General features: G+C 37.9%; 1 protein-coding gene across 2 annotated transcripts in view; it reads left to right on the top strand.

Moving 5' to 3' along the window:
• Positions 1–21,121, top strand: part of ARHGEF26 (Rho guanine nucleotide exchange factor 26) — a 162,628-nt gene that overhangs the window by 42,478 nt on the left and 99,029 nt on the right. For both annotated transcript variants that reach the window (XM_027543198.1, XM_027543192.1), the window contains 2 exons: positions 9,571–9,627; positions 12,882–13,042. In XM_027543198.1, coding sequence (XP_027398999.1) covers positions 9,571–9,627; positions 12,882–13,042 — 218 coding nt within the window. The remainder of the gene's footprint in view (positions 1–9,570; positions 9,628–12,881; positions 13,043–21,121) is intronic.

Below are 21,121 nucleotides of genomic sequence, written 5' to 3'. Positions count from 1 at the left end.
AAAACAATAGAAGTATAAAATAATTGCTTGAATAATTGAATTGAAAATGAAACTTGAAATATAGGTAAATGGGAGAATATTGGTAATTCTATGCCTGTTTCTCAGATCTCCTCCATATAAGGTAATTCCTGTCCAGTGGGATCTGGCGTGCTTTGAACATTGCATGTAAAACATCAGTTCACTTTAGTACCCACTTTTCCGAAACCAGTTTTGCTCAAGTTTAGATTATATTGCAAATCTAGAAAACTAACTTCAGTGTCAGTGTTGTTCTAAGGAGTTTACTGTTTGGAGGTGATCATTCCTATCCATCTGCCACTTGACAAAAATAACAAGCAAAAACAGAATGGCAACAAAGATGTTGGCACCTCCTTTATAAACAGGTGTCCTTTTCTGCAAGAAGAGCGCTCAGACCTGTTCTGCCTTCGTCAGCCCCTTCCTGACTCATGCCTTCAGCCACGTGTCGTCGGCTTCACTGTCAGTTACGCACCTCTAGCCCTGTCCTCCTCTGTTCGCCCATCTGCGCACCTGCCTGTCATCACTCATTGTCAACACTGCCTCATAAGCCACTGCCTGGTTTGGGCTTGACTGAAACCTTTCTCATTGCCTGTGTTTATCTTAGCTACTTTTATCTGTGAATGGTTACCTCTCATGAGCTTTCCTGTGGGCAGCAACTAAGAAATGCAGGTATTGTTGGCATCTCTAAACAGTTCCATTTGCCTACCCTACTTGCTTTGTTTCTTTTTTTGAGAGAAGACTTTGAAACTTAGTTTTTATTAAAAGCGATGCTTTAATTCCAAAGCTAAGAGATGTTTATTAGTGAAAAATTAAAAACTACCAATAGATAAAAAGAAGAAAATAAAAATTGTTTGAAATCCTTCCCGTGTAGTCACTGTGGATATTTTGGTATATAACTTTTCAGACTTTTTTTTTCCCTTAATGTGTATTTAGAATTTTCCTCTTCCTTTAAGCAAAAATTAATAAAATAATATTGTCTTTTTGCTCATATTTTCCCTTTAATAATGTTGTAAATATTTGCTCATCAATAAACCTGCTGTTTTTTAACCCATTTTTTTTTCTCTTAACAACGCTGTGAATGACTTTTCATGTCATTAAACTTTCTTCCATAACAACCTTTGTAAAGCCCATATTTATATTTCATCAAATAGGTAGATGTTTGTTTGTTTGTTTTTTTAATGTTTGGTTCTTTTAACCAATTCCCCTTAGTTAGTCATTAGTTTGTTCTTAATACAAAATTTAAATTAAGTTCTTTGAAATAGTCATTTTTAAATTACAAAGGTAATGCAGGTGCATTCACCTTATTACAAAACTGAACACAATAAGACTGAAAGTTGCACAAAACACAAAACACAAAAGACTGAAAATGGTTTTACCGCCATTCCCAACTCCCTTCACTGTTCACCACCATTATTAGTCTGGTCTCTTCCTCAGTATTTTATTAAATATTCCAGTTTTAAAAACTGCTCACCTTTTATGAAATAATTTTATAGAATTGCCTTTTCCCCCTAAAACCAGTTTTCCTTTTTATCTTACTTCTGTGACATTAGCTTTTCATGTATGTCCTGATCTCATTTTCTCCCCTTGGTTGCTGATAGAAAAAGCAGAAGTGGGTTTCTCTCTCACTGGGGGATAGAGATTGAGTCCACCTGGGTCCAGGCTCAGTAGCGCACAGAGGAGTGAATGGTATTGAGAGCCGCAAGTAGAGGAATTTGTGGAGATTCCACGGCTGTCAGGACTAATCAACAAGTTAAATTGCCAGGCACCCTGCCAACAGCTTAGCTGTCTCTGGAGCAAGAGCTGAGAATTCATTTGGGGAGGCAGTTTCTGAGGTATCCAAGGGGGGGACCTTAGTTTAAAGGAAGGGTAGCTGCGGGTCACACACACCTCGAAGAAATTCAGAAGTGTGAGAAGTTAGTGTAAAGAAGTTAGTCCTTGTGGGCAGCAGGCACGCCTGAGTTGAATACCAGCTTGCCCACTTATTAGGGCTCACGATGACTTAACTTGCCTTTGTCTCTGTTTTCTTATTTGTGAAACAGCAGTAGTAATACCTTTCTTGTGGAATTGTTAGAAGGTTTAGATGCATGGAAAGAACATGCCTGGTGCATGGTAAGCATTGGATACATCAGTAGTTGGAGAAATACAAGAGGAACCAGCAGAACTCTGAATCAGGTCCTGGCTAAATAAAGGATGCTGGTTTACAGGGGCTGGCTACAAAGTAACACATGTACTCTTGTCTCCTAAATTCTACAAGGCACAGCAGTTTATTTAATGACCTTGCTGTTTGTGGTCTGTACTCTCTGCCTCATATCTGTATTGAAGTAGCTGGGACTCAGTCAGGAATGCTGGCTCTGACTATAGAGGGTGACACAGGCCATTGCAGGGTCAAAGCCCCGAGCCCTGCCTTGCCTTATCTGAGTTTGCCACAGTTTTAGCAGACCCGAAGTTACCTTTGGGAGGCTGGCGAGCTTGCTGTTTCTTGAGATTCAAGAATTTTGGTGAGGATTATAGAATTTTCAGTTTTAAGTTTATAGAATTTATAGTTTTAAGATTATAGAATTTTACTGTTTTAACAGCAGTAGATGAGAGAGGCACTCTGGTGTTTTGAACAAATGATGAGATCCCTGGCATGTCACTGGAGATCTTTTTAAATTAAGCATATGATTTTATTAAATGGGCCATTGTCTTCTACCTCTCATTATTCTAAAAAATAGTGATCTGTGTACCTGTTTCTCCTTAAAAATATGGCACCGTCCCCATCTTGACCTCAGTTATCTCATCTTTGATCATCTGGATTTCTGGCCCTTGGTATGGGTGTTCTGCAGCAGCTTGTGACTTAGGTGGACAGTGTCTCAGTGATTTCTCAGTGGACGCGGCGGGGCCTGAGACAACCTGCGGGGGCTATTTTCAGAAGACGGTTTCAGGCTCTCGGCAGATTTTTCATTTTAGGAACTTCAAGCATATTCTCAAAGAGCTGCTGTTCTATGTTGTTGAAGTGAAAGAACTCGTAACTCATTGGAAATTCTGGGACTGTTCAATTTGTATTAAGTCTGTAGAAAAGACCTAGGAGTGATTGTGTCTAGTGGTATAATTTTACTTTGCAATTCATTCTCTTCCCACTTGAACTCTCCAGAATAGAAGCCCATGAATAGCAAGTCACCAGGAGGCATGAATAAACCAGCTGGTTTTCAGCGAATGGATAACTCTTAAGTTTGAAGGTCTTAGCTCCAGTGGGTATTCAGTGGACATCAGTGCTTTATGGAGCCTGAGTGAACTTGGATTATAAATATCTGATCTCATTTTTAATTGACTACTTTTCTGAGCCTCTTTGGTTGGTCAGTCTTTTGCAGGCCCTCCTATTCTGGTTTCTTTGGCTGGTGGGAAAAAGAGAAAGAATGTGCACCCATCTTATCTATATAGAAACAACGTCAAGTCATAGAGGGCCTGAGGTCATATCCCTGTTTACCCCATAGAAAATGATCCCATCAGCCTAGAGACTGGGGTAATTCCTCTTGGCTCTGTACACAGTTACAGGGCAGGCTCTATCCTGTAGATAGGCTTAGTTATACATGGCAACCTCAGGATTCTTTTAGAGACTTAGAGAACCCGGCTTTTACTACCTACTGTAGTCAATGGCGTCAGAAGCCAAGGAACATTGCCTAGGTTTTCTTAAGACAGTTTTTCACAAGGTGAAATCACCTGTAGCTGTGATGAGTGCAGAAGTGGAATTACTGCCTAAAGCCTGCTTGTTCCTTCATGAGATAGTCATCTAACAAGCTCAGACTTGCAAAAGATCATGAAGGAAATTAGAATCCATTTTATTAATTTTTTTAATTATAAAAAAATGAAGCATGGTTAATTTACAATGTCATGTTTCAGGTGTAGAGCAAAGTGATTCAGTTGTACATGTACATATATCTATTCCTTTTTAGATTCTTTTCCCATATAGATTATTATAAAGTACTGAGTATAGTTCCCTGTGCTATATATCAGGTCCTTGCTGTTTATCTGTTTTCTGTGTTGAAGTGTGCACCTGTTAATCACAAATTCCTTATTTATCTCTCCTTCTCCTTTCCCATTTGGTAGCCATAAATTTGCTTTCTATGTCTGTGAATCTGTTTCTATTTTGTAAATAAGTTCATTTATGTAATTTTTGTAGATTCTACATATAAGTCATATCATATGATATTTGTCTTTCTCAGAGTAACTTGGCATCAGTTTTAGGTGGAGTAACTTTTGGATCTATCCTTTGGGGAGTTTACCTTAAATTTCAAAAACTGTATCTTGGGGCCAGTTAGACAGTATATCCATTGGAGAAGTATCTCCTACTGTTCTTTATTAGTTTTAGGTAATCATTAATTTTTGTCTCTTTTGAACATGGAAAATATGTTGATTACAAAAAATCATAGGTGGAGAATTTTAATACCAATTACAGCAGTAAAAATATAATTTATAATTATTAATTTAGAACTATTATGAGATTAGTTAGTTCCCTGCATTCACTGCCTTGACAAGTCGCATAATATATGTTCATATTTTTTAACATATGTCAGAACTGTAGTTGTGGGCTACAGTTTTGTTTTATTTGAATTAATTTTTATCCACTTTTATTTGAATATATGTCGTATATGTCAAATAGATATTAACATATATTCACATGTTCTCCTAAGAGTATAGAATCTGCCATGGCAAGATTTGAACAGTTTTGTGAATTAGTTGGATTGTATAAAACCAAGAACCTCAAACTGAGTATAGTACTTAATGTTTCATTCAACTACATTTGTAACTGTACTTATTGATGATATAGTTAAATAGGAAAAATAAAGCAATGAGCAAGTTCTAGTGAGGTCAGAAGACAGTTGTAAGGGCTTTTTGCTTGGCAGTCAGTGTGTTCCTGTTTGTGCTGGGCTGGAGCCGCCACAAGATACATATGTAAAAAGTTTTAAAAAAGAGCCTGTATGATTTAGTTTATTTCGTTTTAGATGACAGAATAGGAATCCCATTTTGGAAGCTGGTGTATTATCTTTTCCACACGTGAAAACAAGGAGAACACTTGGAGAATTGTGATAAAGTTGATATTTTAATTCTCTTAGCAAAAGTGTGCAAACTGCAGAAAACATGTAAATGTAAAAACTGTAGATATTATTGTAAACATATGTTTTACACAGATATTTGTGTGCTTGTGCAAAAGAAAAGCCTGGGCTTACCAGTGATTTTTATTTCGGTTTAGCAATAGGTCATTGGTTTTGAATAGAAAATTTCCAGAGATACATACTATTAAAATCGTTGTACACAGTCTTTCTCCTTCTTTTGTTTCCCTCTCTCCCTTCCTCCCCCTTCTTTCCTTGTTTCTTTCCACTTGACATTTTGCTCTATGTTTTCATTCTCCCCAGTTTTCTCCTGCCTGTCTTCTGCCAGTCTCTGTGGGGCCCTCTTATATATCCCCTCTCCCCTTCTTTTTCCGGTTTCGTTTTCCACATTCTTCAGTCTCTGAAATCCTCTTGCCCACTCTTGATCTTCTGCCTCCAGGCACCTGCTCTCAGGTACTGTGTAATTTAGAGTTGCATATGGAAGATCTCAGGTGGAAAAAAAGCTTCCTCTTGGCTCCGGAGAAGAACCTGTCCAGCCGGGCCCCAAGCCGTGGTCTGGCAGTCAGCCAGGTGGAGCTGGCTTGTCATAACTCCAGACCTGGCCTTCTGGATCCTTGAGTGTGTCAGTTTTCTTAATTATAACCCAAGAATATACTTTCTAGAACCTTTTGTTTTCTTAATCGGTCAGTTCTGTATGGGCTACTCGTTTCTAGTTGATGACTTCTTGGTTAAAGGAGTGTTGATCATTTTTTATTAGTGTTGGTGAAAGATGATAATTCTATCTATGAGTGTTTTGCCTTTTTCAAAACTGCCTTCTCTCTTCTCCCTCAGAAGGACAACTACTTCAGCTGGGGATTTCTTTTTTTTTTTTTTTTTCTTTTTGATAGGTAGAGGTATTCTTAATCCCTCAGTGACCTAGCTGTATCTAGGTAGGTCTCTAAGCCCACATGCTTTACTTTCTTCCCCTTAAGATTTCCGGGTTTGAACTCAGTAGTAGCTGTGGATGGAGATGCTGGTGGCGTGGAAATTCTTGCTGGTGACATCACCTGCCAAGACTGTGGGCACAGCGCCAGGATATTGATCTGCTGGGCTTTGAGTCAGGCAGGAAATCCTGTGAAATTCCTGCTCAACGTTAACCAAATGGGAGCAGCTCTGAACGGTTTCATTCTTTTGGCCAGTCTCCTCCCTTATTAAAATGTATGAAGAAGTCTTTTTAACCGTGAATTCTTGCTGACAGGCTGACCCAGTATCAGCATGGTAGATACGGCTGAGAACATTCCGTGATATGTGCAATGACAACAAACATATGGAGACTTGGTGCAGACCTGGCATTAGAAGGGATCATCATTAGTGACAGTCACCCAACCTTAGAAGTAAGGTGCCTTCATGGAAAACTGGGGGTCCCCTATCCCTGATAAAATCATGATTAAGAGCGGGAGCCCTTGAGTTGGTACACCTGGATGAGGATCCTGGCCTTCTTATCTGTTAGCTATGTGATCTGGAATCCTAAGTCTTCGTTGTTATTACTGTCTGGGAAATGGGCATAAGAATAGTATTGGCTTTTTAGAGTTTTTCTGAGGATTCAGTGATCACAGGGATATAAAATACTTGGCGTATTTCCTGGCAGTCAGTAAATGATTGTTGATTTTACTATTGACTTAGGACTCTTTCTACTCTAACGTACTACTCTCTATAATCTTTTCTAACAACCAGATTGAAGGCAGTAACATATAGTTGTCTTTATTTCCCTGACCCCACCATGTAAAGAACTGTATGCCAGCGGTCTTCATACTGCGGTACACATCACACACCTGCATTCAGCAAGACCAGGCGAGGTGGGCAGGAATAGTTTTAAGGGGACCATTTTCCAGATCCTCAATTCCTAGGCATTCTTTTCTGTAAAACTGAGAGTGTATCTGCAGTTAAAGTGTTACACCAGATTTTGTTGTCCAAATTCCAGTTTTCTCAGTTACCCATTTTGCCATTTTTCTAAAGAAAGCCCATCTCAAATCTTACTTTGGTGTTTGATGCCCTGTGTCAGCATGTTAAATCACAGCACAAAATAAAATGGGGTCAATTTGAAATATTGGTTTCAGCAAAACCTCCTTTAATGAAGCCACCATACACCCCTATCCCTGTCTCACTCAGACTTGCATTCTTAGTAAAATTTTACTTTTAGTGCTTAATGCATTGAAATTGGAAATAATTGCATCATTTTGATTATGGATTATTAATGGTGTTTGTAGTGATTATACAATCCAGAAGAGTCTTTATACTTAAAGCTCATTGATCACAAGAAATTTTAGAAAATTAAATGTAAAAACCTATGCCCTAAATATGCTAAAGTGACTAATTAAATGCTCTGACACAGAATTACATCAGGAAATTTGGAGGGAAAATTGACATAGAAATGGGTTTTCAAGGAGAAAGAAGAATAATGTAAAATCTCCATATGTTTTAAATGGTTGATGGTGGATATTGTCATCATGGTTTTTATATTCCACTGCTGCTGCTGCTGCTGCGGTCGCTTCAGTCGTGTCCGACTCTGTGCGACCCCATAGACGACAGCCTATGGGGTCTCAGGCTCCACCGTCCCTGGGATTCTCCAGGCAGGAAAGAGACACGTGTACCCCAATGTTCATCGCAGCACTGTTTATAATAGCCAAGACATGGAAGCAACCTAGATGTCCATCAGCAGATGAATGGATAAGAAAGCTGTGGTACATATACACAATGGAGTATTACTCAGCCATTAAAAAGAATACATTTGAATCAGTTCTAATGAGGTGGATGAAACTGGAGCCTATTATACAGAGTGAAGTAAGCCAGAAGGAAAAACATAAATACAGTATACTAACGCATATATATGGAATTTAGAAAGATGGTAACAATAACCCGGTGTACGAGACAGCAAAAGAGACACTGATGTATAGAACGGTCTTATGGATTCTGTGGGAGAGGGAGAGGGTGGGAAGATTTGGGAGAATGGCAATGAAACATGTAAAGTATCATGTGGGAAACGAGTTGCCAGTCCAGGTTCGATGCATGATGCTGGATGCTTGGGGCTGGTGCACTGGGACGGCCCAGAGGGATGGTATGGGGAGGGAGGAGGGAGGAGGGTTCGGGATGGGGAACACATGTATACCTGTGGCGGATTCATTTTGATATTTGGCAAAACTAATACAATTATGTAAAGTTTAAAAATAAAATAAAATTGGAGAAAAAAAAAAAAAAAGAATACTGCAGTGGGTTGCCATTTCCCTCTCCAATGCATCAAAGTGAAAAGTGAAAGTGAAGTCGCTTAGTCGTGTCTGACTCTTGGCGACCCATTTAAAAGAATATGATAGCACATGGTTAAAATATCTAGATTTACAATCAAGTGGAAGATATGTCTTTAAGATTCTTTAAATTTTGGATGAAAATTTGAAATGTCAACATAAAATGGGTCTAAGGAAACATGGTTTTTTAGTTTTTTTAGGAAGTAGATAGCAAAACGTTTGAAGACCTCTGTTGCATTTTATTGCTATTGCTTTTTCACACAAGGGGAGGACATTCTCCTTTTTTGCTGCTCTTCTGTTAAGTGCAAGATCTAATTGGTTGGTATTGTGTACATGCCTTACTTTTCGTTAATTAAACTTTAACTGAAAAACATGAATATCTTTCACGTGCTGGACTCAGGGCCAGGTATATTAGAACAGACTCCAGGTCCTGCCTTCATGGGGTTCATAATTCAACCTCTGTTCTGAGTTAGAGACTGAATTTTGGTAGGAACTGCAGCAATCAAGTAGAAATGTATAACAGTTGAGATAAGGACTTCGGAATTCAACGAGGGACACAACTGCATTATTCCAGGTATGGTACTGGCATTCTTGGCTCTTGCAGGTACTCTTGCTTCATCAAAGAATATCAGATTAACATCCTTATTTGTCAAAATTAAATACGCCCCAAAACCTGTTGAAATTGGGCCAAGAGGACTGTGTTTTCTTGTTTGATTGGGTTTTTATAAAGAGCATTGGTGTTCCGTTGAGTCTCTGTTTTCACAGAGGGTTCACATAGTTTTAAAATTACACTGTCAATGTAATAAGGACACTATATCACTGACCAGCATTTCTAAGCAGTAAACTTAGGCAGTGGCTTCCTTTCTTTTATTATCAGGGACTTCTTATGAATTGGGAGATTAATTCCATAAGTACTTTAGGAATAGCCAGAACTAAGACCAGAACAAATTAACTCAAACCCATTGGGTAGTGTTCTAGACACTTTTAATTCCTTTAATGTTGTACTATGCTAATTTATTAATGTGATTAAATGTCATCTGAGGGATATGAGACTCAAAATTATTATGTACTGAATTCAGCATTTTGCAGTTAATTCATATTTGAAGGGCATAAAATTATGCCTTACATAATAAATAAGTTGTTTATGAAAGTAAATGAGCTCAACTTTATTTTGCTTTTTGCTCTAGGTGAAAAGAAATGGATTATCTCAAACAGTTAGCCAGGAGGAAAGAAAGCGACAAGAGGTATTTTTTTTTTTTGAAATTTAATTAATTTATTTGGCTGTGCTGGATCTTAGTTGCAGCTTGTGGGATCAAGTCCCCTAACCAGGAACTGAACCCGGGTCCCCTGAATTGGGAGCACAGAGTCTTACTGGACCACCAGGGAAGTTCCAAAAGGTATATTTTCTACCAAGCAGATTCTTTAGGATTCTCAGGGGTACCTGTTTTGTTGAGCATTTTCCTCTGACAGCGTATGCATTTTCTTTTCTTTTTTTTACAAAAAGGTTATGTGATTATTGTCAAATAAAATTACATGTAAGCTCCCAGAAAAGAAAATTTAAAATATCCCAGTGTCATTTTAATTTAACAAAGCACCTAGTCCCTGGTGGTTCAGACTGTAAAGAATCTGCCTGCAATGCAGGAGACCCAGGTTCAATTGCTGGGTCAGGAAGATCCCCTGGAGAAGGGAATGGCTCCCCACTCCAGTATTCTTTCCTAGAGAGTCCCATGAACAGAGGACCCTGCAGTCTATGGGATTGCAAAAAGTTGGACATGACTGAGCAATTAAGCAAAGAAAAACTAAAAACAAAATGTCATTTTAACTTAACAAAGCACCTAGTCCAGGTATAATATTTACATTGGAAGAAATATGTTGAAAAACGGAAAAGACATTGATTAGATTCTGGAACTGAAAAAGGACGATAGTGGAAAAACTCTGAACCCTCTTTGCAAGATTTCTAGAAATCTAAAATTATACCAAAACACATTTGCTTAATAAAAAATAGAACAGATAGCAATAGTTTCATAACTTGAAATTTAGTAAATGCAGCTTAAGAAAATTGCTCATTGTAATAATATTTTGAAGTTCTCAAAGCACTTTCTTTCTGTCTTATGCATATGAGTTTGGAGATAAATAAGCTTAGCCATATATATGCGTATAAATAAGTTCCATAGAGGATATGAAGTACCCCTTTCTTATTTCATTGGCTTGCAATAACACAAAAATATAAGGGTGAATTATAGGACTATTAAAAAAAAATCAGAATAGTGTATAACATTGCTGTATACATCACAGAGAATTTTAAAAAGTATTACATTTATAATTTTTCTAATTTTTCTAAAGAAAATATGACTCTCAATAAAATAGAAGTCTTACATTCTCCTCCTTTCATTCCTTTCCTCTCCTCCCTAGAGACAACTATAATTATGGATCTATGTGTATCCATCTGTTCATGTATTACATCTATTTATGTACATATGTTTGTGTGTGCCTGTTAAGATGTAGGTAGATGATATGATTCTGAACGTATGTTTTGGTTGACTGCTTTTTACATTTAACATTGTTTTTGAGATTTATCCATGTAAAGACATATTAACCTAGGTCATTTATTCAAACTACTATATAGTATTCCATTCTATAAATACTTCTAAAGAAAATATGTTCTCTTAATGATGGACGGTAGGCGGTATTTTTTTTTTTTTTTTACTGTTAACATTGTGACATAAACAGCTCAAGAGCTTCTCCAGGGTCCTGATCCCATTAGAATATTTCTTTTCTTTTAGATCTATTCCATTTCCCCTACATTTTGAGAATATTTATTCAGATTTGTGATATAAAAATGTAATGATAGCAGCAAATCTAATTATGATTTATTTCTGTTCTTATACTGATATTTAACAGATCTAATGTGATTTGCCTTTAAGTAGTTGATGTTTCTATTGCAGGATGTTTTAAATTATTACATTAAATGTAGTATATTAAACTACCACATACTCATGTTTTCCTGTGATCGATTCTGTATAGTTTATCATATCATTTTGTTTGAATCTTCACATTTTGGATTTGATTACAAAAGCCCCTACTTTGAAATGTTTTTAATCATTCCAAGGCACCATATCCATCAACAACCTGAAATCCATTATTTTTGGTCAGGAAGAGTGAACTTTCTTTAGTCTGTATTACATTTCCTGGGGATAATTTTATTAATTGAGTAGAATCACACAAGATACAAGTTAAATGAAACTCTTATTAACATCCTTGTCTTTACATCTAATGACATAATCATTGGATGGTTATATCACTTAAAGTCCCTGGAACACAACCAATGTTAGATCAGCAGGTTGAAGTAAGACTTACCTAAATGATTATGGATGCTAAGAATAGAGGTGGACAATGAGATTAGCACCACTAACCTGATTTACAGTTACAGAGTATTTACAGATTTACAGAGTATGGCCCACCCACCAGCAGCGGGGCATCCACCTGCCTGCTCCCACCTGACCTCAGCTGGAGCATTAGTTCTTATAAGGAGACTCTTCTGGGTCCCTCTGGGCCAAGCCCTAAGGGGAGGAGCCCTGGAGGCCAAGGTGATGATGGCTCTGTTATTAGGGAAGATCTCCAGGAAGGATGGGAATTGCAAGGATGTTCACCCCTCCCTGAGGAGGAATTCTCTCTGCCTGGCCATTCTAGGAGAATCTGATTTTGTTAAGGCCCGAGATGAATTCCTTACACAGGGCGTTGGTATCTCTCCACATATGTGGGTTAGCTTTTCATCGTTAATGAAGGCCTATCAGGTGAACCACCACTGTATGCCTGACACCAAGAGTTTCTGCTGAGGGTCCTTCACTCCTTCTTGAGACACTGAAGAGGGCAGAAAGAGTGGCTTATTGGACAGAATTACTTTCGATTGTATGAGTTTATATAAAAGAATTCCTGTGGCTGATAAGAACCTTTTGAGGGTAGGTCCAGTCATGCTCTTTAATACACCCAGAATATTTGCTCATATTAACTACAAATTAGTTGAATTAAAACACAGGGAGAGAAAGGACCCACAGGGGAGGGAAGAAATGGATTTGTGAGAAATTGTCTCTGAATCCCAAGGGAGGTCCATAAATCTTCACTGTCCCAGAACAGCTTGCTTTGAAATCAGGGCTGGAGGAGATGACCCCAAAGGTTAATGAATGTCACCCTGAGGTTTTACGACCTGCCCTAGCTTCCTCCCGGAGATTCTGCCCTCTGGCAAAACATGACCTCAGGATGCCAAGTGCTTTCATATTTTCCTATTTACACTCTAGGCAGTGACTGTGCTTCTCAAAATTTGGGTATATATATGTGCCTTGTATAAAGACAGTAGTTTGGTAATGTACTTTTTTTTTTTTAATACTTACAGTTTTGCATTTTTAAAAATACTGTTATTCCTACAGCAGAATTATGAGAGCTCGATTTAAATTCTTTAATTGAAAGAATTAACAGTTCATTTCTTCTTCCTCCTCTTCAGGCTATTTTTGAAGTCATATCCTCTGAACATTCATATTTACTCAGTTTGGAGATCTTGATACGAATGTTTAAAAATTCTAAAGCACTGAGTGATACAATGACCAAAACCGAGAGTCACCATCTTTTCTCCAATATTACAGATGTCTGTGAGGCAAGCAAAAAGTAAGTTCACTTTCATTTGCCTTTAGATACTCCTTACTAACAAACATCTGGGTTCTCTAAAAAGGAGAGGTGTGAAGCCTCTCATTTGTTCAATTGGCTTTTATCTTTGTCCCTTGAAGTAAATTTTAAGGTCTGTTTCAAGTTGCTGATGTGTAAATAGATGCTGAGTGTATAGTAAATCGACACAGCAGACGTTTGTATCTGAGGTCTCCATATTCCTTGTTTTTCTCCCTACTTTATCCCTTTTATTTTCCCTTTTTAATTATGCCAGTAATATAACAACATTTAGTTGGAAAAGAAAAAAGTAACTCACGATCATAACATTTAAATACAAAAATTATTTGTTTACATTTTCACACTCTTGCTTTGTTAAGATATGTATATATTATTTTTAAAGTGCAGTCATAGTGTCCATAATGATTTCTGTAGGTTTTCCTTGTTTTACTTTCCATAAGCACTGTTAGAAGAGCTTTCATTATTGTTACATTTTTAATGAGGGCAGGAAGCTCAGTTTGTACCTCAGTTGTGAACTCTTCTGCCCTGAGGAGCTACATGGTTCTACTGGAGCCTTGTGCAGCAGTGCACTAAATTGAGCTGTGCAAAGTTGCTGTTTTGGGTGGTCAAAATGGCTTGAATATTGGCAGTTTTTTATTTGAGTCAAAGGTAGGTTTATCGTTCAACTTGTGAAGCTTAAGCTTTAAGTCTGCTTACTTTGCAAGGGCATCTTTTAAATATTTGCTATAGTGCCTGATTTCTTCTTAGAGGGCCTCCGAATTGTATAGGCTTCAGGGCCCACAAAGGCTGGACCTGCCACAAGGGCGTGAATATCCTTGGTGAATCTGGACGTTGTTCATTTGTCACTTTAGGACAGAGCCAGGTAGGCAGTGATGGTAATGCGAAGGTGTTCCTGGCTCCATCTCTGTGTGCAGGTATAATAGATTTTCCTTTGGAATTACAAGATTGAACATTCTGTGATGAACAGGTTAGTGTGTGAGTTTGGGCTACTGCAGAGATGGGATTCATGGTCAGATCAGTGAGTGCTCCTAGTATTTTATGCTAGTTACACAACTTCTGAAGCCAGATTCTGCCACAAGAAAAGATCTTGGCAATCTTGTGTCTGACACGGATACTTAAAAATTCATGTTCAGAGGACCCGTTGAACCTTAGAGAAGAAAGGCCTGTGGTGTGCAGGTGGTGACATGTGCTGCAGCTTGAAAAGTCCTCTTTAGAACCTGAGTCGTTGCTTGTGTTCAGCCCATTGCTTTTTGGGGGGCACCATTCTTGTTAAGAGAACGCCCATTTTGTTAAGAGAAATGAAAAATCGTTCTCCTTTTAGTGAAGAGAACAAAAGGAGAGCCTTAGATGGTGTGTCCTGGTTCAACAGGTGTTCAGATTTCAAAGAGTCTCTTTCATTTTAACTTGTACTTTGGTTTAACTATGACAATAAATCTCTATATTAGTTATATTGCTACACAGAATTATTACTGTTTTGATAACTATAACATGTAAGTTATGATTTTAATTAGAATTTATTTTCTGAAAATCATGGTGCACATTTTTACTCCTCTTTGGAACTGTTCTTTGAATTGTGTGGCCATGAGTCCACTTCTCACAGCCTATCAATGGCTCTCGAGAAAGCTGCTAGTCAATTCTGATTGTTGAGTAACAGCAAGTTCTTGAACAGAGGATGTTCTGGGTCCTTGATCACACTGCTCATGTATCAGAGCGTGATTTAGAAAGAGCCTGGTCCCCAGCAGGTAGTAGGTTAGGCTTGAGAAGGTTTCTGAACCTCTCCAACTTAGCTATAAAATGGAGATTAAAAAAAAAAAGCATAATTGGTTAACCCTGAAATAAGTCATTTCATTTCAATTATAGATGAACATTTTATTATTTTAATTTCCCTGACAAAATTTAAATCTCTTACGATTTTATCTAAATGTTTTCATTTTGATAGTAACTTATAATTAAGAGGCTATTCTGGACATTTTTTGTCTATTTTTAATTTTTAAAACAAAAACATCTCAACCTCCATTAAATGATAAAAAAGAAACATCGTTATCCTTTACATTTTTTTTTTTTTTCTGTTTTTATTTGAAATGCAGTGTTTTAGTTTGGAGAGATGCCTACCTGTGTAATTTAATCTCTTGTTATATTTCAACTAAGAATGATTAGCTTCTACATGGTAATCCTATGTCTGTATCATAATAACTTACATTACAAAAGTTTAAGTTTGAAACACTCATTTTAGATACAGTGTTTTTTTTTAATTTTATTTTAATTTTTTTATCTGGCTGTGCTGAGTCCCTGATCGCTCAGATGGTAAAGCATATGCCGGCAATGTGGGAGACCTGGTTTTGATCCCTGGTTCGAGAAGATCCCCTGGAGGAGGAAATGGCAACCCACTCCAGTACTCTTGCCGGAAAATTCCATGGACGGAGGAGCCTGGTAGGCTACAGTCCATGGGATTGCAAGGAGTCAAACATGACTGAGCAACTTCACCTGTGCTGAGTCTTAGTTGTGGCGTTCGGGATCTTTAGTTGCAGCATGTGAACTCTTGTTCCCTGACCAGGGATTGAACGTGGGCCCCCTGCATTGGGAATGCAGAATTGTAGCCACTGGACCCACCAGGGAAGGCTTAAATATGGCCTTTTTAAAATTCAAAGTGCTCAGAAGATTTACAAAACCTATGTAATTATGTAATGCCTGCTTGTTGAATTTTCAGCGTTTGGGCTCCAAGAGTGACTCTCAGTGTGCTACCCATGAAAGAGTTTCCAGTCTTAAGAAATCATAAAATTTTCATTTTTTTCCTTGACTAAACTAATGAACAATGTCTAAACTGATTACTGATTGTGTGGCATTATTAAGTGTGGCATAATCAAGACTGTCTTCATTGCTTTACTTTTACCTGATGAAAAATTGTCGCTGTAGGTGATGGGATATTTAGTGGAGACTGAGCTCACTGCATACTCAGCATTTGACTCAATAGTGTGATGTCTGGTCCTCCTTATAAATTCCTTGAGTTCTTCACTGTTTGCCAGTAAGTGTCACCAAGAAGCCTTTCTGTGTAAGATGACATTATATGAAAACAGACAAGACCATTCTGATTCTGGGTGTATGCATTTGTCAGTGGATATTCCTACTGAATTTTCTATATAAAGAATTGTTCATTTCAGTCAATACATGTGGAGCCTCTTATTCTGCCAGATGCCTGGGTTCTAGAGCATTTCGGCTAGGAAGCATCTGCCCTGTGGCTCTTGGTTCTCACTGGTCAGTGGTTGCCAGTGAAGCTTCCCCAGTGTGTGTGCAGAGGCATCCTAGACTAGGGTGCTTCCCCCAGTTGGGCAGATTTAGGTCAAGCTAAAGTTTGTGCGCCTAGAGCCCCTGGTGAGAATCAGAGGCGAAGATGAGACGAGGTGGTGAAGGCTTTTGTGTTCCTGCTGAGGATCTTTTTCTGTTTCCTGAAGGCTGGGTGGGCACAATGAGCAATTAAGTTGGGAAGTGAACTGGTGGCCTGGGAGATGATAGTAGTACAGTGTTTACATTAGAGAGGAGGTGAAGATGGTGAAAAATTTGGGCCCATTGCTAAACACAGCCAGAGATGATGGGAATCTGATAGCAGTCCTAAGAGAAAGGACTTGAGGGATATTTAGAACTTACAATTCTGAGGACTTGTCGAGAAAAAGGAAGAGTTTTGTTTGCCTCCCAGTTTCTGCCTCGTTGACCTTGAATGATGGTTTTATTAGCCAGGGTGTAAGAAAAGCAGGTTGAGGCTTATTGAGGGAGATAAGGGAATTCAATTTGGGGCAAGTGCAAAATAACTGTGGAGCATGAGGGGAAGATGTCTAGTTGAAAGGAGAAAGAGTTTAGAAATCCAGGAAAATCTTGACACAAGATGTAGATTTGAGTCGTGTACGTTCTTGGCACTGTGGGTTTGAAGGAGATACTAGAGCTTGTAGCATTGGTTTTGAACTGGTGGTGCTCGTTGTGTTTGCCTCCTTGGGGCATTCAGAATGTATTTTTGCTTGCTCCAGTGACCTTGGGACTGTACTAGCATCGGTAGATGGGGGCTGAAACTGCCAGATATGTTAGTAGGACTGCCCCCAGACAAGCGTGAATTGTCCCACCCAAATGCTAGTTGTGTCCTCCTTGAGAAGCATGGATAGAGAAAAGGAAAGCCATGGTCAGAATTTTGGCACAGAAACATTTAAGGAACCTGGAGGGTGGGGCAAAATTGAAGCAGATAGGGTAAGAAGCACTGCATGGACCTTTCTCAAACCCCTTGACTGTGGAGAATTGCCCTTCTCTTTAATGCCTACCTGTCACCCCCTGTGTCAGTGCCAAAGGCCAGGCAGCTGTTAGCTTTGTAACCTTCTTTAAAAGCATACACGGGGAGGCAGTTGGAACCCCACTGGTCTTGTATTTGACCCCTCCTACAAAGAGTGTGGCTTTTTTCTTTTTCTTGGGATGATTAAGAGCTAAATCCTGTCCCAGTGTTAAGGCAGAGTCTTTGACCTCCCAGCTGTGGATCTACTTCCTTCCCCCTGTGACTGTGCCCATTTCCCTCTGACTTAGATGCAGGAAATCGCCCTGGGTTCATGGCTCTCTGTCTTTTGAGGCCCAAAGATGTCCTAAAACCCTAAACATCCCATGAAAAAAATGTAGTACTAGATATCTTTTGTTTAGGAATGAATGCTTAATTCATTATAAAACATCACATATAGTACATACTTCGTCTGTTTGTATACATCCTTATCCTCTGGAGAAGGAAATGGCAACCCTCTCCAGTATTCTTGCCTGGAGAATTCCATGGACAGGAATTCTGGCAGGCTGCAGTCCATGGGATTGCAGAGTTGGACACGACTGATCAACTAACACTTTCAACTGTTTTGATTTTTTTTGGGGGGTGGGGTTCTGCTTTCACATATCTGTTTATTTACAGTAATTTATAGCTAGATGTCACATTAATAGAAAAAGACCAAGTATGATTAATTTACATGAATTTGGGACAGAATATGATCTTAATTCCACTTGTTTTTAAGTTTAAGCTCTACTGATGGTAAAGGACTGATACTGTCAGAAAAGGAAATTGCCTTTTGTGTAAGGCTAAATTATTAACCCCACTGCTATGGGGTTAAGGTCTAAGTAAGGTCTTCTGTATTAAAAAGTTTTCTGCAAAATGAAGACTAGATGAAACTCTCTTTGATTTTTTATAACACAATATGTTTTCAATCTTAATTCTGAGTTTTCATTCTAAATGTCTAGATTATGCTATTTCTTTTACATTTTTCAATAATAGTATATACTATTATTTGTAACCTATAAAATTATGCTGCTAAAGAACTTTGGGACATGCTGTTTTTCTTGTTCTCATTACAAAGTTAAAACATTGGTATTTCTTTGGGAAGTAATTGAAAGCTAAAACTATGCTGTCTTCAATTTCTGCCGAGTAGAATAAAAATATCCATCAATGTGCTTTTGTGTCCTGAGGAACTGAATTTGTTCCCAACATATAATGAGCAGCTAATGCCAGATTCTCCAGTTTCTGCTTTGTGTGGAGAAGTAAATTACGGTAATAGTAAACAGACAAAATGGGACTCGCCCAGAACTTGCTTCTCCAGAAGATTCTTTTATCTAATTTTAATCAGATTATATTAAAATTAAAATATCATGGAACCCTGGATACTGTTAAATGCACGTTTCAATATTATTTTATAAAATGACTATATTACACAGAAAATGACATTTTACTCGAGTAACAGCACAATGTATCTATATTGTGCAGTGTTTTCTCTATTTGGTAATTAGAATTGTCAGCTTGAAGACATCGATAGTAAACTATCAAAAGTTTTGTAGTATTAATACTAGCATTTCGTCTTTCCTGACTAGTTCATAAAACTAAATTTTAAAAGAAAAATATATTAAGTTTAACTTGGCCAGAGAGTATGGAATTCCTTACGTTGTAGAACCTGTTTAAGTTTTGCCCTGAAGTAATGGCTATTGCCATTGTTTTTCATTAGCAAATGTTCTTTGCTTCCACAATATCCAGTATAAGTTTACCAACTTTATTTGGTACCAACTTTACAAAGCTTTTTGGTATCTAAAGCAATTGCCCGATTTCACAGATGTAACAGAAAAACTGTTCTTTCTAAAACCAAACATCTTTAGCTGACATTTGAGACAGTGACATTCAGAAGTTACTTATATGATGACTTTTTCTCTATTCTGAGATGAATCAACAAAGAAATTAATTTGAAATTCACCTCAAGAACTCTACAATAATGTGGGTATTTTAGTCCCCATTATTCAGCTTTTACTAATAACCAGTGTCTGAAGTAATAAATAGTCATTATTTAAGTATCATTTCAAGTAGAGGCATAAAGACAACAAATATTTATTTTTTAAATTTAATTGTTTTTTGCATGTTGAACGGCGTGTAAGATCTTAGTTCTTCAAACAGGAATTGAGCCCCCCTGCAGTGGACGCATGGAGTTTTAACCACTTGACTGGCAGGGAGCCCCCAAATATTTTATTAGTAGATCCAGTCCTTTTAGTTAAGACTGAAGAAAAGCAGGGAGGGTATCTAAAGTCTCTGTAAAAGTTAATGGAAGGCAGATGACTGAGTAGCCATGTGCTCTAACGTTTATTCCCTTCTGATATCCCATTAAAAATGATGGGATAGTCAATGCACAAAGGCACAAAAGCTTTTAGAAAATTAAACAAAACCAAGAAAGAGATATCAGCAATGAATGATATTTTGAAACCTAAAAAAAGCATAAAGACTCGCAGTGATTACTTCAGGTAATCTGAGAAAGTTTAAATTGGGAGTGAAGAAAGCCAAGAAGGAACCAGATTTAAACCCAGCACCTCTGGAAGGTGCAGGAATTGATGAAGTTGGAGTAAAGGTGTGACTATAAACAGGAGTTTTCGTCACAGCCTATTTGAGCTGTAGTCAGAGCCCAGATTCCCTTTTTGTCTCCACACCACTGGAGGATACCTCACTTCAACCCAGCAGTGGGGCGAAATAGATGAACACTGGATCAAGAGATTCAGGAGACCCAGCTCCAGGTGAGGAAGTGGCCAGCGTACAGGAAACAAGGATATACTGATTATTGACACCTGAAGGCTTCTGCCCTAACTCTCCTTTTGGAACCCTGGCAACAAGACATACGTGCTACCTTCACCCTATTCTTGTCAAATGGTGACTGGCATTAATTCAAGTTAAGTAATATTTTATAATTTTCAACTAGAATGTTTATATTCAAACTTGTTATTATTATTAAGCTTTGTAGGTGTACAGCACAAATAAAGCCTCAAACTTTAAAGTATATATCCATTTTGGGACTTCACTGGCAGTCCAGCAATTAAGACTCCTGGCTTCCACTGCAGAGGGTATGGATTCAATCCCTGGGGAACTAAGATCCTATATGTCTTGTGGTATAGCCAAGATGTAAAAAAAAAATACAAATTTATATATATATATATATATATATATATATATATATAGCCATTTCAGTAATATGTTAGGCAAGTACTTATTAACTCTAAATCTTAAGTGTTTCCTGATGTCTAGTGGGGATAATAGTATATCTAACCTCCTTGGGTTGGTATAGAATTAAATGAGATAATACATGTAGAGGGGTTAGTTCAATACTTGGTAAGCTCTCAAATAGCAATGGTTTTGTTGATATTGTTATTGTCATTTTGATCATCTAATCTGGTAATCTGAACTATCTCTAGATTTTGTATTTATTGACTTTGGTATATATCGTACGTCCTGTCTGTATTAGCCTCTGATGGCATTGGTCTAGGACTAGGTTAAAGAACAGGTCTTGTTTTGTAAAGACTCTTGGGCAATGGTGTGCATGTTTATAATTCAAGACGGTTGTGGCGAGCTTTGCAACATGTAGTGATCATCTTTATTTTGACGTTGAATGATTTCAAAATAAATGGATTCTTCCCTAATCATAAAGTGTATTAATCATGACTTAGGATTAAAGCTGAGCTATTTGCTTCTTTTCAGACTGGTGTTTGCTTGTGTGTAGTACATTCTTTGGACCAGGGCTTCAAAACAGGCCCTGA

Source organism: Bos indicus x Bos taurus, chromosome 1, assembly GCF_003369695.1.
Source record: "Bos indicus x Bos taurus breed Angus x Brahman F1 hybrid chromosome 1, Bos_hybrid_MaternalHap_v2.0, whole genome shotgun sequence".
Lineage (NCBI taxonomy): Eukaryota > Metazoa > Chordata > Mammalia > Artiodactyla > Bovidae > Bos > Bos indicus x Bos taurus.
The sequence above is the reverse complement of the archived record's forward strand: the minus strand, read 5'-3'. Positions and strand labels throughout refer to the sequence as shown.